This window comes from Polyodon spathula, chromosome 29, assembly GCF_017654505.1.
Source record: "Polyodon spathula isolate WHYD16114869_AA chromosome 29, ASM1765450v1, whole genome shotgun sequence".
NCBI lineage: Eukaryota > Metazoa > Chordata > Actinopteri > Acipenseriformes > Polyodontidae > Polyodon > Polyodon spathula.
Window position 1 is genome coordinate 4,802,772 of NC_054562.1, and position 19,275 is coordinate 4,822,046.

The 19,275-nt window shown below is 44.2% G+C and overlaps 1 protein-coding gene across 1 annotated transcript; it reads right to left on the reverse strand.

The window, feature by feature from the left end:
- Window positions 1-7,199: 7,199 nt before the first annotated feature.
- On the reverse strand, window positions 7,200-16,690 carry erlin2 (ER lipid raft associated 2). Its single transcript, XM_041231986.1, has 12 exons — window positions 16,591-16,690; window positions 16,087-16,277; window positions 15,365-15,446; window positions 13,278-13,324; window positions 12,710-12,771; window positions 11,378-11,503; window positions 10,554-10,627; window positions 9,956-10,014; window positions 9,276-9,367; window positions 8,934-9,023; window positions 8,242-8,321; window positions 7,200-7,460 (listed from the first exon to the last, which is right to left on the reverse strand). The coding sequence occupies exons 2-12, from the start codon at window positions 16,191-16,193 to the stop codon at window positions 7,200-7,202; spliced, it is 1,080 nt and encodes a 359-aa protein (XP_041087920.1). The 5' UTR covers window positions 16,194-16,277; window positions 16,591-16,690.
- Window positions 16,691-19,275: the final 2,585 nt, after the last annotated feature.

Sequence of the window (19,275 nt, forward strand, 5' to 3'; positions counted from 1 at the left end):
TGAAACTGTTGAAAATACTGTGAAGACTGTTCACTGTTGAAAATACTGTGAAGACTCGCTCTGGTCTGCTTTTAACAGACCCACATAATGAGGGATAGGGAGGAGGATTTCATGCACTCAATGAAGTAATTCATTGATCCTGCTCCAGTTTCATGAAAATCAGGAAAAAAAACAGCACACAAAAAAATCCCCCAAACTTCTGGCTTGCCGTTAGTCTTCTCATTGTGTTAGGTGAGTAACACATTTCAGTCATGCAGGTCTGGGCTCACAGGCATTCACCCCACAGTGCATTGTGACACAGTGAATACGCACGACCCTCTCCCATCATGAAGGTTATTGCTCTTGCGAAACAATCTTTCTTTAATTGCGATTTGCATTCTTCTTCTATTGTTCTCAAGACACCGCTGTCAAAAAAAAGGGACCCTTTTTCATATTGTCATTTTTAGCTACCTGCTGGCCACTCAACACATGTACACCTAATGCTCCTAGCCACCTTACAAACATCAGTGCTTGTAAAGAATGTGCTTTACTATCAAGGTGTTACTCGAATTTTAAAGTAGGTGCAGGTATTATGAATAGCATTGCCACTCCCCTTCACCATCCCTAGCATTGCCACTCCCCTTCACCATCCCTAGCATTGCCAGTGCCCTTCACCATCCCTAGCATTGCCAGTGCCCTTCACCATCCCTAGCATTGCCACTCCCCTTCACCATCCCTAGACTTGCCACTGCCCTTCACCATACCTAGCATTGCCACTGCCCTTCACCATCCCTAGCATTGCCAGTGCCCTTCACCATCCCTAGCATTGCCACTGCCCTTCACCATACCTAGCATTGCCACTGCCCTTCACCATCCCTAGCATTGCCACTCCCCTTCACCATCCCTAGCATTGCCACTCCCCTTCACCATCCCTAGCATTGCCAGTGCCCTTCATCATCCCTAGCATTGCCAGTGCCCTTCACCATCCCTAGCATTGCCAGTGCCCTTCACCATCCCTAGCATTGCCAGTGCCCTTCACCATCCCTAGCATTGCCAGTGCCCTTCATCATCCCTAGCATTGCCAGTGCCCTTCACCATACCTAGCATTGCCAGTGCCCTTCATCATCCCTAGCATTGCCAGTGCCCTTCATCATCCCTAGCATTGCCAGTGCCCTTCATCATACCTAGCATTGCCACTCCCCTTCATAATCCCTAACACTGCCAATGCCCTTCACCATCCCTAGCATTGCCAGTACCCTTCACCATCCTAGCATTGCCACTGCCCTTCACTAATTATTTGTTCAATTGGGACATGTTTAATATTTTTTCAAGGTCTTTTACAGATCAGGATATAAAAGCAATGCACTGGATTCAAGGTACAATGCCTGTGAAACACTCTGAAGCCTGGAGAGAAGTGTTAAATGTGTTCCAATTAATCAAATAATTTGACCAATTAAGTAACTGAGAGCTCGGGGTGGAACGAAAGCCAGAAGACACTCCGGCCCCCTCCAGGAACTGAGTTTGACGCCCTGTGGCTAAAAACTGCATCTGTACTGCACGGGTTATCCCATAATGTTATCAGAGCAATACCTTAAATCTTCGCTCCTTGAATCCCAAATGAGCCCGAGCCTATCTCTGTAAACTTCCCATCCAGTTCGGTCCCTACCTTCTCCAGTTCATCGCTTTGTTGCTCTGGACTTGTCTTATGCTTCTCTTTGTTACCGGAACGAACACACAAGCCGATTGTTCTGATATAAAAACCGAGGTTATCTTGTCCAATGCTTTTTTTTTGTATTCCTGACAGTGAAATTGCTGTGAAACGTCTTTTAATTCCCTCACTGTCTGTCTGGATGAGAACCAGATTGCAAAGGAGGCCTCGAGAACAGAGTACAATTCTGGTCAGCACGTTAGCAAAAGGACATTGTGGCCCAGGGGGAAAAGTACCGAAGAGCAACCAGACTCATCCCAGGGCTTAAGAGTAAGTAGCCGGGTTCCGAAAAATACAGCGTTACCCTCCCCCCCCCCCACGTGTTGCTACAACTGTTTAAATGACAGGTACTTTATTTATTCTTTTCACTGTTATCACATCCTGACAACTTTTTACACTTACAACTTGCAAGTCTGTTTCAAAATGTCTGCTCCAGTGCACTGAAGTTTGAGATCTTTCCTCTAAATAATAATAATAAAAAAAAAAAACAAACGTAACAAGTGCTCTGGCTTTTCAGTTCCGTGCCACATCACGGATCGTTGTTACCTGTTTGACAATCTGGGCAATAATCCTGACGCTCTCGGTGCACTAGAGCGGACATTTTGAAAAGAGCTTTGAAACAGACTTTTAAAGTTATAAATGTACTGAAGACTGTGCAACGTGGAGTGCTCGTGGAGTGCTTGGGATATTGTTGTTCACCTTTCAGCATGACAACGACCCAAAGCACACAGCCAAAGCTACACTGGAGTGGCTAAGGAACATAAAGGTAAACGTCCTTGAGTGGCCCAGTCAGAACCCCGGCCTAAATCCAATCGAAAATGTGTGGCATGAGTTGAAAATTGCTGTCCATCAACGCTCCCCAAGGAACTTGACAGAGCTTGAAGAGTTTTGTAAAGAAGAATGGTCAAATATTCCCAAATCTAGGTGTGCAAAGTTGGTGGAGACCTATCCCAACAGACTCACAGCTGTGATTGCTGCCAAAGGTGCTCCACCAAGTATTAACTCAGGGGGGTGGAGACTTATCCAATTATGATCTTTCAGTTTTGAATTTTTAATAAAAACTTTTTTTCCCCCTTAACAGTGTGGAGTATGGTGTGTAGATAAGTGGAAAGAAATCCTCATTTAAATGCATGAAACTCCGAGGCACTGACACAACAAAATGTGAAGAAAGTACAAGGGGGTGTAGACTTTCTATAGGCACTGTGTGTGTGTGTGTGTGTGTGTGTGCGTGCGTGCGTGCGTGTTACGGACAATGTCCGAAGTTGGCCAATGACGTCAATGGCCAAGCATTGTTATCAGTGCCCAAGAGCAGCGGCCAATGACAGCACTGACCAGGCATTGACATCATTGTCCAATTTTGTCGGTCAGTGTTGTTATAAAGGCCTAAAAAAACAAAATCTTATTACTACGACTAAAAAAACAAACAAACAAAAAAAAGTATTGCTTTACTGAACCATTTAACGCTCTGACGAAATCTTTCATTTTAAATAATAAGTGAGATTTGTGTGTAAGAGTGTTTTATACACTACAGCCGTACTCAACCAAAATGTATTCAATATTAATAGAAGCAACGACACAGAGCTAGTGTTAAAATCAACACCATTTATCACTTTTAATTTTTTTAACAACACATTTTTTCTTTACAGTGTAGGCTACTAAATGCAGCCTGGCAGTTACACAGTTTACCATTAGCTATTATTATAAATATTATTATTATTATTATTATTATTATTATTATTATTATTTACAATCAATAAATTAAATGGTAATATTTATTTTTTTGTTATAAAAAGAGTAACTAGCATGGTCTACTGGCAGCACACACTTAATATGGGAGCACATATTAGGTGGTCCCAGGTTCAAATCCCAGCTCCCTCACTGTGTGACTCTGAGCAAGTCACTGAACCTCCTTGTGCTCAGTCTTTTGGGTGAGATGCTGTTGTAAGTGACTCTGCAGCTGATGCACAGTTCATACACCCTAGCCTCGTATCTTGTAAAGAGCTTTGTGATGGTGCTCCGCTTTGAAAGGCGCTATATAAAGATTATTATTATATATCTACCGGTAAGTGTTGTTTGCTTCTTCGTGCAGTGTTGCTTTGCTGTTAAGTGATAAAGTGAAAACAACCCGCACTGTTAATAACTGAGCTGCCCTGCTGGGCTGAATACCCACACTTTCGTCTGCATCGTACAAGTGTAGCACCTCCCAGTTTTGTGAATAAATCGTTTGATGTTTGTTGTCGCTTTCCCTGATCAATCCCACAATGAGAGCTGTTGCAGTAACGCCATTGACCGAGATCACTGGCTCTTGTAGACAATGGTCGGCCAATGACCGAAGCATTCTACACTCCTGCTACAAAAATAACATCGCCCAGAATGATGTCCGGGCGCTGACGTCACTGGCTGTAACTATATATATCTCTCTATATATTATATATCTATATATATATATATATAGAGAGAGAGAGAGAGAGAGAGAGAGAGAGAGAGAGAGAGAGAGAGAGAGAGAGAGAGAGAGACTGCAGCGTACAAAATTTAAGGCTTATGAAATTGTACACAAAAAGTTTAAAAGATTACTTTCAGGACATTTCGGGCAAAAGCCCTTCTTCAGCTGTTTAAAAAGAGAAAATACATCTAATTATTAATCAGCTGAAGAAGGGCTTTTTCTTCACGAAACGTCCTGAAAATAAAATAATTTTTTAATCTTTTTAACTTTTTGTGTACATTAAAAAAAAACAATTTCTTTCATTATATGTGTCTCAATCCTAACACTCTAGGCGATGGAAAACTGTTGTCACAGCTGTACTTCAGGGACAGTGTATTATTGTACTTAGAAAGCCGTGGATAATGGCTCAAGCTGACTTCGCTGAGTTGAGGTATTTTCCCAGCTGTGGCCTCACACAGGTTTAAGTCACTCACTTTTAATGTCAGTGCACAATGGTGAACGCTGCACACTGGCAAGAAGCACAAACCAACAGAATCGTTCAAAACGCAGATAAATCTATCTAATCTTTTCCGATTGACACATAATTAAGAAAATAAAAAACCTAATTGAGCTATTTTATTTAACATCTTGTAATCAAAAACTACACACAAGCCATACTAGTAATGCAGTAGTATTTCATGTTAGATTTCGAAATGTCACAAATGAAACTGGCCAAGTATATGGAAAATTACAAAGCGGCGTGCAGTTCAATAAGTTAACTTAACATTAACTCAACACGTTTCATGCGACTTTATGAAGCAAAACTAGTTCATTCTAGCGGGGGATGCAAAACTATGGACCGTAGCTGTAGATGATGGAAAATAACCCCTCAGTATGCTAAAGCAGGCCAGATTACACAGAGTTTATCAAGAGAAGAACAAACTTTATTCTGGAATGTCAACATCGTTAGAAAACTTTATTAAAATGAACACTCATCATCACAGGAGCACGCAGCAATGCTGAAAATCTGCTGAGCTTAACAATAATAATAATAATAATAATAATAATAATAATACAAATCAATGTGCTTTCTTCCTCAGGCTAACTCATTAGAAAATAATGCTTGGGTTAGTGTGCGACATGAGAATTTAATGCCCACCCGAGGGCATAACCCCAGAGGAGGAAGCCCAAGGGCTCTACCCAAGCATCCCACCCCGAGGGTGCACAATCAATTCTCATTTATCACACACTACCCCGTGCAGTACCGTTTCCAATCTCTGGGGAGCATGATTTTCCCCCGGGTGAGAAGTGAGAGACAGGAGACAGCAGCTATGCGAGTTCTGCTTGGAATTTCTTTGCAGTTTGAGGAGAGCTTGTGCTGGCTGGGTTCAGACCGCAGGAAATATCAACTGGAGGAGCCCTCTGAAAAAAACCCCGCTCACCAGTTACTGCAGTAAAATAAACCACAGCTTTATAATCTTTTTTACATTTTTTATTTTTTTTTTACCTCGTATTAGCAGAAGCTAATTTCTGGTTTTACACTTTAGTTATAATGCTTTAGAATAGAAAGCTGCTGCCTCCTCGTACCTATTCCTGTGCTGCGGGTCAAGTTCACTCCAACATAACCACAATTAATAAGAAACTAGAAGCTGCTTTATTTTTTTTTAAAATGCATCTATTTTTTTTTCTAAACCTACAGCTTCTTTGTAGATGTTTCCTGTATTCTGCATTGCAATAATGAAACTGGTTTTATCTTCCATTAATAAAACATATTACAGATGGATTGTAAAGCCTTGTTAAGCATTGCTCTAGCATTCATACTGCCTACGCGGTCCTTTCTGTGATTGGATTCAGTGTAGCGTTACCTTATAAAGCAGCTACTAACAATGCACATAACAATAAATCAGTCAAAATCATAACAAACAAACCATAGTAATACAATTCCACAGCAAAATAATTCAGTGTCCATCCTAATAACAAACGCTGTCAGCTAATTTTTTTATTTTTAGGCAGTCCTAGAATTGCATACTCGTGTCAATATTTGAAATAATAATAATAATAATAATGCATGTATTTTGTGAATACAATTAAGAGTTTATTCACAGGTTGCATACCCAAATGCAACAAAGGGCACGACAAAAAGGCTTGGAGATGGAAAATCTTCAAGACAGACATGATCAGTGCATCTATGAAAAGCATGGAATCTTACTGTCATTTTTTTTTATAGCTGCATATTTATAGCTAAACACAGCGTCACACGGCCCCGACGTGCTGTCAATTTGTCATGCACTTTTCATCGACAATGCATCACCAGCGACAATTGATCACGGACAATAACCCACAGATTAGGGCCATAACATAAAGTAAAAAGAGCTATAATAAATCATTAATAACAGAGACAGTACGTATTCACTTACAAATTACAGAAATCAAACCCATAATGTACTAACTTTTACTAGCTCGTGACCCCCCAGCTAACAAACACACTAGAAGTACAGCTGGCCATGAACTGCTGGCCATGAATTGTCATAAATTGTCGTTTTTCTTTTCAGTGTTAACATCCTGACAACTTTTAATCACACAAAAGCTAGATCCCTTATGGCTTTTATTTATTTATTTATTTGTAAAATCGCTCTTCCTGCAGTGATTTAGAGCACTAGAGCGGACATTCTGAAAAGGGCTTTGGATGTTTCAAGAAGCGTTTCTTGTACAGCTACGGGGAGAGCTCTAGTGTGACATCACAGCGAGGGCAGAGTGTGATGTCTGTTGCGCTGTCAAAGAAAGGATGTGGTCTTCCATAAAAACACTCTAGAAAGGTTTTGCAAACCGCAATGGGGAAGCAGGAGAAAGGAGTTCAGTGTGGTTTCAGTTGCAGTGTGGCTGTGCGCTAGGGTCACCCCCCCCTCCCTCCTCCTGCTGGCATGTCAGATAAAAATGCTGATGAGAGATTTGACATTTAAACGACATTTAAGAAGCGTGTTGTGGCCTTGCTAGAAATCCCTAAACTTCCCCGTTTCACTTCCTTATCAAAGCAAGGAAAGAACCCAGCTTCATGAAATGAACCCAACGCATTCTTCACACCCGCTCGTGTCAGGGTTTAATACTGGAGTTTACTGTGGACCTTCTCAAAGAGTTTCGGGGACCCCTCTCACCCACACCCCCTCCTGGGGGAGATCGACAGCTGTGGCTCTGGGGCCCCCCCTCGTCTGTCCCGTCCACTGCGGCGGTCTGCAAGCCCCCAGGGGCGGAGTCCACGAACATGCGTGGGATTTTGCTCCCGAAATAAATCTTGCTGTTGGCTGAGATGGCTTTGTATTTCATGAGCTGCAGGTACGCAGGGGTCAGCTTCATCTGAGCAGAGACAGAGAGGGTTTCATTAGTATATACTGTTTAATGGTTGGCAATATACTTCTGCTGACATCATGCCAATAAAGCATGAGAGAGAGAGGGAGAGACAGAGAGACAGACAGAAAGACAGACAGAGAGGGTGCTTTTCATTAGTATTTATTGTGCAATGGCTGCCAATATACTTCTACTGATGTCATGACTATAAAGCATGAGAGAAGAGACACACAGAGAGAGGAGAGACAGAGAGAGAGAGAGACAGACAGAGGGTACTTTTCGTTAGTATTGATTGTGTAATGGCTGGCAATATACTTCTACTGATGTCACGTCAATAAAGCATGAGAGAGGAGAGACACAGAGAGAGAGAGAGAGAGAGGGTTCTTTTCATTAGTATTTACTTTGCAATGGCTGGCAATATACTTCTGTTGATGTCATGCCAATAAAACATCTCTGAATTGAACTGAATTGAGACAGACAGCGAGAGAGAGAAACAGGTATAAAACTAGATTCAGAGACACGCTTCATCCTCAGCTGTACTAAGCACAGAGAAATATAACCCCGTCAAGTTTCAGGCAGGGAAAGGAGGAGGATCCCACTTGTCATCTTAACTTGTTGCATCCTAGTTCATATTGTATTCTAGCAGTATTATTATTATTATTATTATTATTATTTGCACTTACTGTAAACTACACAGTGTTTAAATACGAAGCTTGCATTGTAATACTGCCCTGGAACACCTGCAAGTCACCTTGGACAAAGGCAGTAAGAATGGTTTGAATGCGGTTACCCGGTTGGCGTCGGCTGTCCTCAGAGCTGTGTAGAACTCAGCGTCGGCCCGGGCCTTCTCCTTCGCCAGGTAAGCAGAGTCTGTAATTCACTTTGAAAATCATTTTCCCTTTCATTCACCCTTTTCTAATTTCACTTAATTAGATGTTTTTTTTTTTTTTTTTTAAACTTGAAAAGCAACATTTACTACCTTGATGTCGGATCAGGCGTCTAGTTTATTTGTAATTTTCCAATGACTGAAAAGGATTGCACAGTATTACACAACGTGCTGCTGGAGAATACACTAGCAGTAAAGCTGGTACAAGAGAGTGGAACTAGCGACCGGAGAACTGCAGGACCTCTCCGTCCCTCACTGCCTTCCACTGCCTCCTCAAGGCCTCCCCCTGTTCAGCCTGCGCTTGCAGATCTCCTGCTCCGCCCCTCCTGCTCTGCACTGGACTCTCCTGCCCTCAGCACCACCTTACTGGATCCTCAGCTGATGCGCTATCCTTGCACTATTGCACTGCTAATCTGTCATTGCAGATATAACTTGCTGTGATCCTGACTGACTACATCCTAGGCCATATTTTATCCCACCCCCCCATCCTTGCAACGCTCTGCCTCCTAGTGGATGTAAGAAACACACCGTGGGAGCAAACAGCAAATGTGTTCATAGTAAAAGTTTGCAGTCATTTATTTTATTTCGATACCCACCTTCGATCTCCGAGATCTTTCTCTCCGTCTGCTTTTCCATCACCTGCTGCGCAAACTTGATTTCTGCCACCTGGGCCAACTTCTCAGCCTCTGCGCAGAGGGAGAGGGAGCGGTGGAAAGGGAGGGATGGAGAGGGAAGGGTGGAAAGGGAGGGATGGAGAGGGAGCGGTGGAAAGGGAGGGATGGAGAGGGAAGGGTGGAAAGGGAGGGATGGAGAGGGAAGGGTGGAGAGGGAGGGGTGGAGGAGAGAGAGAGGGAAGGAGAGAGATAGAGAGATTAGCATTATTAATGGCGAAAGAGATATCAAGTGAACACTTGAGCTGTGATGATACTCGTATTTACCGATCACGGCTCTCTTCCTCTCTGTCTCTGCCTCTTTCTCCACCACTCTCTGTGTCTGCGCTGCGATCAGCAGCTTCGTCTTCTCACTCTCCCTGTGCGAGGCAAGCAGAGAACAGGCTGACAAACTGGACCAACTCAGAGGACAGGCTGATAATCTGAAGCACAGCATCTCTACCAGCGCTGGGATCAAAACACTGCCTGGATTGTATTCAGTGGCAAACAATAAATAAATGACCCTGCCCATCTTCAATCATCTGGCAGGGTTTAGAAATGACTGGATCAAAAAGACTAAACCGAGTAAGCATGTTTGTGTCCGCGGGTGTTGATGTGACTTGTTAGTGTAATTAAAACTGGAATTACTGAAACCCAACTGTCATGGCAACTATAATTGAACAAGATAGCATTGGAATTGGAATATAAATTTCAGCAAGCAATCATGCTGTCACGGCAATTGGAATTATTATTGATCCCAGCCCACAGTGTGTCTAGGTAACAAGCTCAGTTGTGTCGTATTAAACTCGCACTAAAACCAGGCATGGATCAAACTCCTGTGTAATGGGAGTCTTATTTTCATCCCTGTTTTTAGATCCAGGGTGGAACGATAAGACACTTCACCCAAGTAGAGGCACGCGCGTCGGCTGGCTGGTCCACGCCATGTTTAGACTCTCTGTGGAACTCACATTAGCTCGTAGTTTCTGCGGATGCTTTCTGGTATGTTGGGCTTTGTGACGCGAACAGCCTGCAAAATAAAAAAATAAAAAAAATATATATATATCTCATAATGACCAGTAATCTACATTTCCCTGTCAACACTTTGCTAGCATTCTAGTGACCGACTCACATTAATAAACACAGATCTCCTGCTCCGCCCCTCCTGCTCTGCACCGGACTCTCCTGCCCTCAGAACCACCTTGCTGGATCCTCAGCTGATGCGCTATCCTTGCACTATTGCACTGCTAATCTGTCACTGCAGATATAACTCGCTGTGATCCTGACTGGCTGCATCCTAGTTCATATTGTATTCCAGCAGTATTAGTATTATTACACTTACTGTAAACTACACTGTGTTTAAATATGAAGCTTGCACTGGAACACATGTAAGTCGCCTTGGATAAAGGAGTCTGCCAAAAACTAATTATTCTACTACTACTACTACTACTAATAATAATAATAATAATAATAATAATAATAATAATAATAATAATGCAAAGTATAATGGGAAAAGCGTGGGGGGAGGGCTGCAAAAATGCAGTGATGAAGAAGCCCCTCCTGCCCTACCTGTATAATGAGTCCTGGAGCCATGATGGTGAGATCCTGCTGCAGAGCGAGCTTGAGATCCTCATCAATCCGATCTGGAGGGAGGGAGGGAGAGAATGTGAAGAGGGATAGGAACCAGACTCCCAGTACAGAGCAGTGTGAGCCAGTCCAGGGTTTACATGCATTCAGTGAGATTATTATTATAATAATAATAATAATAATAATAATAAATAATAATAATAATAATAATAATAATAATACTCTCATTGCAGAGCAGTTATTGACAGTGTTGGGCTCTGCTGTCACTTTTACAGTAATTTTGTAGGATAGAGAGCCCTCTGGTGGTGTTTCAGTGCAACTTCCCTTCCTCACACAGGGGTTAATGAAAGGGTTAAACGTCTCTGACAGTTTCAATGCAACTGCACAAGATTACAGCACAGATACTGACTACACTGGGATAGCTGACTGAAAACCTCCAGTGTCCTGTATAATTATATATATATATATATATATATATATATATATATATATATATATATATATATATATATATATATATAAATACAGTGGTAGTCTTATTTACTAATCTTCCTTTTAACTTTCTGTCTAAATCGGTAAACTCTTTCAACACTACGTATGCCAGGGGTACAGAAAAGTGTATTTTATATATGTGTATGTGTGTGTACGTGTACACGTGTGTGCGTATGTATGTGTGTGTGTGGTGTACGTGTGTGTGTATATGTGTGTATGTGCACGTGTGTGCATGTGTACGTGTGTGCGTGGGTATGCATGCACGCTGTATGTTTGGCACCGCGCTGCACTGGTGGATTCCCCGTGGTTCTCACCGAACAGCTCGATGTACACCTCCTGCAGGGTGTGCACGCTGCAGAACTGATTGAGCTCGTGGTGAACTTTGTTGAAGATCAGCAACTTGTCATAATCCGCCGTGAAATTCCTCACAATGTCGTACACTGCAGAGAGAGAGGGAGAGAGAGAGAGACAGGGAGAGAAAGAGACAGGGAGAAAGGGAGGGAGAGGTAGAGAGAGAGACAGAGAGGAGGGGGGGAGACACACAGTCAAGCTCACTCACTATGCCCTCATAAAAGTTTTCCTCTGTATTTTGAGAAAGGAGTAAAAGATGCCAAGGTGATGAAACCCCCCTTTCAATGTCCCTGTGGTGACCCTGTGCACGTACCCTCGGTGACCCTGCTGTACTGCAGCTCGCTTCACCAGGCTTGAACTTTACACAGAGAATTTGAAAAACATGCAGGTCAGAGAGAGGACAGCCTCAGTGTTTGCACAGCAGTAAGTGTCCCATTGATTCCAGTAGATCTCCTGCTCCACCCCTCCTGCTCTGCACTGGACTCGCCTGACCTCAGTACCACCTTACTGGATCCTCAGCTGATGCGCTATCCTTGCACTATAGCACTGCTAATCTGTCACTGCAGATATAACTTGCTGTGATCCTAGCTGGCTGCATCCTAGTTCATATTGTATTATTATTATTTGCACTGATTGTAAACTACACTGTGTTTAAATATGAAGCTTGCATTGTAACCCTGTATTGCCCTGGAACACCTGCAAGTCGACTCGGATAAAAGAGTCTGACAAATGAATCAGACTAAAACAGACCCCATATGAGGTCGCCGTGCCCGACAGGGTTAATAAAATCAATCCTGCACGACTCCGGAATCACATTTTACATTTGAAACGTGTTTTTTTTTTTTTTTTCCCTCCCAATTTGAAATAACCAATTGTATTATTTTTAGGCTCAGCTCACCGCTACCACCCCCGCGCTGACTCGGGAGCGGCGAAGACGAACACACGCTGTCCTCCGAAGCGTGTGCCGTCAGCCGACCGCTTCTTTCCACACTGCAGACTCACCGTGCAGCCACCTCAGAGCTGCAGCATCGGAGGACAAAGCAGCTCTGGGCAGCTCACAGGCAAGCCCGCAGGCGCCCGGCCAGACCACAGGGGTGCGTTGGTGCACGGTGAGCCGCGGACACCCTGGCCGACCTAAGCCCTCCCCGCCCGGGCGATGCTTGGCAAACTGTGTGCCACCCCTGGGGACTCTTGTCCACAGCTGGCAGTGACATAACCTGGACTCGAACCAGCAACCCCCGCAAGCCCCCGATCGGCACTGATTCCAGCTCTGGTTTTATCACTCCGAGTTTCACCTGCAGAGGGGACGAGAAAATTCACCACCTCAATCCTGTCGAAGTAGATCAACACCCCTCCACTGTGAAAGAGATCAAACAAACAAATAAACAAATAAACAAGCAGGAATAAATAACTAACTAACTGTCAGCCTGCGCTTGCAGATCTCCTGCTCCGCCCCTCTTGCTCTGCACTGGACTCTCCTGCCCTCAGCACCACCTTACTGGATCCTCAGCCGATGCGCTATCCTTGCACTATTGCACTGCCAATCTGTCACTGCAGATATAACTCGCTGTGATCCTGACTGGCTGCATCCTAGTTCATATTGTATTCTAGCAGTATGATTATTATTATTTGCACTTACTGTAGACTACACTGTGTTTAAATATGAAGCTTGCATTGTAATACTGCCCTGGAACACCTGCAAGTCACCTTGGATAAAAACATCTGTCTAAGAATAATAATAATAATAATAATAATAATAATAATAATAATAATAATAATAATAGAAATTCCTTGAAAGACAACGCAGCCATCAGGACAGCAGCTCAGCAGAACAAAAATAAAACACTGTGCAGAGATTCTTACCCTGTTCCACACGGGACGTTTTTAACCTCGTCTGTCTGTAACGTGGTCTGCAAAACAAAGGATCGAGAAGACCTGGGTGAGGACTGTGGTGCGAGCGAACAAACCTGCAGCCTTGAACCCAGGGGCCTCATCAAACCCCAGCCCTCGAGGGGCGCGGGCTGGTCTGCTTTTCATCCCAGCTCTCAACTAACCCCACCCATCTCATTATTTGATCAGTCGGACGTGTGTTTCATATTTTTTCTCCCCAAGGTCTTTTGATTCAAGATACTTGATTCAAGGCACACACTGCCTGTGAAACATTTTCAAACCTGGAGAGAACTGTTAAATGTGTCCCCAATTAATCAAATAATTAGACCAATTATTGAGAGCTCGGGGCGGAACGACAGCCAGAAGACACTGCGGCCCCCTCCAGGAACAGAGTTTGAAAGAGTAATGCAAACAGCTTACAGAAACGAGAACAGAGCTCAAAGGTTAACACGAAACGCACAATACTGGATAACTGAATTCCACAGTGTCCGTCTCTACAGATTTATTTTCATGAAGTCAGTTCCGCGAGATTGCAGTGTCAATGTTTCTGTTCTCAGATCAAATGTACGACGCCGTTCTCTTTTCGAGGGACGCTGGTGCTTTTAGATGACGTGGAAACACTGCTGTCTGTCTGTGATCGTCTTGCCAGGACCCCCTTGCAAACGAGGCCTCTGTCTCAATGGGTAAATCTCCCAGTTAAAGAATAAACACATTAATTAATAAATAAACAGATCAATAAATCAATGACGAAGCTAGAAATGCATTTAAAAAAATAAGCAAAAAAACCTTTCTAAACGGTTTTAATCAAAGTGCTTTCAGAAAAATAAAGGGTACAAATTGTCACAAAGTAACAGAAACAAACGAGGAACAAAAAAAAACAAACATCCAAATATCGGCTTTTAAAAAAAAAAAAAAAAAAAAAAAAATTAGTAGTTTTCCACCCAAGCAGAACTGTAACATTTCAAAACAGATTTCACGTTATCATTAGTAATCAGTCACAAACAATGTAAACAGGAGCCTAGATGTTTTGATTTATTCTAATTTAATAAAAAGGCATTTAGTAACACTTTGGAGAAAAAGGCAGAGCCCCTGGACCCTACATTCTGCAGCAGTGAGGGCAGTGCTGTCTGCTCACAATAACTTCTAGGTCGTCGTTTTCCACCCCAAGCGATCGCGGCCGCTAGCAAGTGTGTTTCTTGAAGCCTCTTGTCATGCAAACGCTGTGCTGTTTCAATGTCATTTTTAAGAAACATAAACACACATATATATATATTGTTTGTTTAAACTGAATTTGTGGTGATGTCCTCGGGTGACTGATTCTCTGAATTCCGCAATTCCGTCCGTGTTTTTGCAACGTGGATTTCATAGGGCCCTAGACCCCCAACAAACGATGCATCAACTCATAAAACAGCACCTCTGCCCCAAGACTTGTGATCCCATTTAAGACATAGAGAAACACCAGAGATGGGACTAAGACTATTGCACAGCAGTGCCACCCATTCCAGGTTTTACTAGCAGCTTGATCAGCCCCCCAGAGTGTCTAGCTAACAAGCTCAGGTGTGTCTGATTATTAAACTCCTAGTGAAACCAGGACTGGATCACACTGCTCTGCAGCGGGAGTCTTATCGACTAGCTGTTTATTGCTTTTGGGTTAAACCCTAAAACCCTCAAATTCCCCAAACCAGCACGAGACCAGAAAAAAATAAATAAACAGACAATAGTGAAAACAGGAGTGGTTAAAGAAAGGGGGCTTGATACCAGGAGGTTCAAATCCCAGCCACTGACTCACTGTGTGTGACCCTGAGCGAGTCACTGAACCTCCTTGTGCTCCGTCCTTCAGATGAGACGCCAAACAAACGAGGTCCTATTGGAAGAGACTCTGCAGCAGCAGCAGTTGTTGATGAAGCAGAGTTCACCCCCCTAGTCTCTGTGAGTCGCTTTGGATAAAAGCATCTGCTAAATGACCAATTCATAATATTCATAATCTCTGACAGACAGACACACAGACAGACAGACAGACAGACACACGCACACAGATACACAGACAGACAGGCTCTTACCTGCACAGATTTAAAGGAGGTGATGAAAGGCAGCATGAGGTGAAAGCCGGGGCCACTGGTGGAGGTTAGGAGAGCGCCACCTCTGGGAGAGACACAGAACAGTCACGGGATGCACTGCAACAGCAGGTCTGGTATTACTAGTAAGAGCAGTGGCAGCAGAATTACAGGGATGGGAAAAAGATTCCCATTGCATAGCGGTGTGAGCCAGTCCAGGCTTTACATCATTCTGCGAGCTTAATAATAATAATAATAATAATAATTATGACACCCATTTCAGAACGGTTTCAGTCAGTCCAGGTTATACATTATGCAAGTTTAAAAAGTAATTGCAGATCTGCTCTGCACTGGACTCTCCTGACCTCAGCGCCACCTTACTGGATCCTCAGCTGATGCGCTATCCTTGCACTATTGCACTGCTAATCTGTCACTGCAGATATAACTTGCTGTGATCCTGACTGGCTGCATCCTAGTTCATATTGTATTCCAGCAGTATTATTATTATTATTTGCACTTACTGTAAACTACACTGTGTTTAAATATGAAGCTTGCATTGTAACCCTGCACTGCCCTGGAACACCTGCAAGTCACCTTGGATAAAGAATAAAATAATAATAATAATAATAATAATAATAATAATAATAATAATAATAATATACAGTCCAGTATTAATGTGCGCTTGAACACACTCCAGCAGTCAGTGAAACACCGACACGCAGACCTACCTGTAGTAAACGCCCGTGTGTCCTTCCTCGATCTTGTGCACGGCAGAGAACAGCGCGGCAGCGACGAGAGCCAACGCCAGGGACGCTATCGCGCCCACCTGAGCCATCGCGCCCGCGTTAATAACGCGCAAGCAAAACACACACCTGCGGGAGACGAGGGGCGGAGTTACACTGACAGAACCGGGACAATCCTGGAAAAAAACAGAGAGGCCAAAGACGAGCACAGATCAACACAACGGATGACATTCACGGATGTCATCTCTTGAAAGTGATTGATATATTTATATATATATATATATATTATATAATATATATATATATGCAAACAAAATTCAGAAGTCGGTTAGAGTTACAGATACGCAGATAGGTGTTTGTTAAGTCATGCATGACCACTATATAAATATACATTGTTTGATGTCACAGAACTCAGTTTAAATAGATCGCCGCTTGCAGTGCTGCTGACGGCACACTGTTTCAATGCAATGCTTTTGGTTCTGTGTTTACCTTGCTTTCTTGCTCGCTTGCTGACTCGTTTTGTATCCGCTCTCAACGTGCAGATGAATACTTGTCGCCGCTTCGGAAGACCTCTTCAAACGTCATTCAGCTGCGCCTGTGCATGATGCCGGTGGGTGTGTCTCCTCGATTCGCCGCCAGAGGGCGACAGAGCTCTATATTTTAAAATATGTCTGTTTATAAATATTATATAAATAATGCATTTAAAGCATGGAGGGTAGGCGTCTAAAAAAGGTTATAAGGCCATAATCACGGGGCTCATTACAGCTGTCCTGGGGGGTGGTGGGGTCGTGCAAATCTGGGAACTAACTCAGCACCAAGCCTGCTCGGATCCCATTAATGACCGCGGACAGGAGGCTGGAGAGGGAGAGCCAAGATCTCTGCAGCTCAGCACTCCCGGGAGCGCTGGCCCTGCTCAAAGGAAAGGCTGCAAGGACACGCACATCGCCCACAGATTCGTCATCCGCGCGGGAATCCACGGCCATTCCGCCCGAAGGGAATTCGACTCGGACAGGGAAGCACCTGCCAGCCGTGGCAACGCTTAGGCGCCGTCGGGACTGAAGCGCGTCTCTGCAGATCACAGAACACAAAAGAGTGTGCTACAGATGGCACGTGTTTCAATTTTTTTTTTTTTTGACTATTTACATTTTCTTCTTCAGTCCCGTTTTTAAAATTTTTTTTTAAATTAAATTTGTATGTGAAATGCGTGTGATACTTTCTTACGCTTGTGCGTGCAGTCACTCAGTGTGTGTGTGTGTGTGTGTAGGAGTGTGTTAGTGTCCTGTATGTGTGTGTCTGACTGACTGTTAGTGTGAGAGTGCACTAACACACACACACACACACACACACACACACACACACACACACACCGCTCTCGACCTGCACAGTGGCTCTATCACCTGCTCCTGGCAACCAACAAACACGCCGCACTGTCAGGAAATTAGTGTCAAAACTGCATTCCGAAGCCTCCCCTCCCGACTCGGTTCAAACGCCAGCGACCTACCCCCCCCCTCCGCCCCAATTTATCGGAGGCTATCGCGTTTCAGGAGGTACTTTTTTTTTTTTTAAAGGCCCCGGCTCTGGGGAAAGAAAGAAAGAAGAAAGAACAACTCGAAACCTTGCTAAGTGCTCGGTGGGAAGTATGTCTAACCTCATTAGCTGTCAGTTGTAACAATACCGAACTGGCAATAAAGACTATTTGGAGACTCGCAGCCATTAATCACCTCGACAAGGCTGACAGGCTGGGAAGCGACTCGCATTGCAGAGCCCGTCCCCCCCCTCGCGCCCTCTCTCTCTCTCTCTCTCTCTCTCTCTCTCTCTCCCTCTCCTCTCTCTCTCTCTCTCTCTCTCGTCTCTCTCTCTCTCTCTCTCTCTCTCCTCTCTCTCTCCTCTCTCTCTCTCTCTCTCTCTCTCTCTCTTTCTCTCTCTCTCCCTCTCTCTCTCTCTCTCTCTCTCTCTCTCTCTCACTCTCTCTCTCTCTCTCTCTCTCTCTCTCTCTCTCTCTCTCTCTCTCTCTCTGTACTCCAGAGTTAATCCCAGGTGTCGCCGGCACAGAGAGCCCCGTGTTATTGCTGGGGGGGGGGGGGAGCAATATACTGGAGTGGAGCTACAAAACTAGCATGGGAGCAAAAAAATATACAATATAATAAAATACAAAATCTTGTGGGGTGTGTGTGTGTTGCATGTGAAAGTGTGAGATAATACTCCCTCTTCCCCTCCATCCCCTCCCTCTCTCTCCCTCCCTCTCCCCTCCTCTCCCTCCCCCTCTATCTCCCTCCCCCTTTCCCACTCTCCCCCTCTCTCCCTCCCTCTCTCTCCCCTCCCTCTCTCTCTCCCTCTTTCCCCTCTCTCTCTCTCTCTCTCTATCTCCCCCTCTCTCTCCCCCCTGTCTCCCTCACCCTCAGCTCCTGCAGCAGTCCATCAGTCCCTCCCCTCTCTCACAGAGCTGTCAGGCTGCTACAATAGCTCTCACCCGGTCTGCCAGTCATTAATCACCCTGGCTGCTGACCAGCCCAGCTGTCTAGCAACGGCAACCGGAGAGCCGGGCTCCGGTTTCACCAGAGTCCCTCCAGCACCGCAGCTAAACTACCGTTACTCCAGTCTCCGAGCAAGAGGGCAGTCCAGGGGAGCGTGTGGAATTACACATGCAATCACAAGAGCCTGTCACAAAGCTAGGATTCTCTGGTGTATACAGTCTTTGAGGAGAAAATTCAAGCAAGCTATCGTGTTCACATGGGGTGTGCGGAAACCTTTAAGAAGTATTGATCGGCAGGTATTCAATAAATCATTAATCAGTGGATTCCAAAACAAGAAAAAGCTGTCCTCCCCTCACTTTTACAACCCACTACCGCTAAACACAATGCGTTAATTCTGTAGGAGGGGGGTGCAAACCCTTTGTCCAGAGCTGTGGATACGTGGTTTGGTTTTATTCCCAAGCAGCCCGTGAAATGCCTCTGGGGTCTAGCTGCTTCGTCACGGCTGCCTGCGTTGGTATACTGGTAAAGCATAGGGAAGCATTGTAAAGCACAGAGAGGTCTGGTAAAGCACAGGGAAGCATTGTAAAGCACAAAAAGGACTGGTAAAGCATAGGGAAGCATTGTAAAGCACAGAGAGGTTTGGTAAAGCATAGGGAAGCATTGTAAAGCACAGAGAGGTCTGGTAAAGCATAGGGAAGCA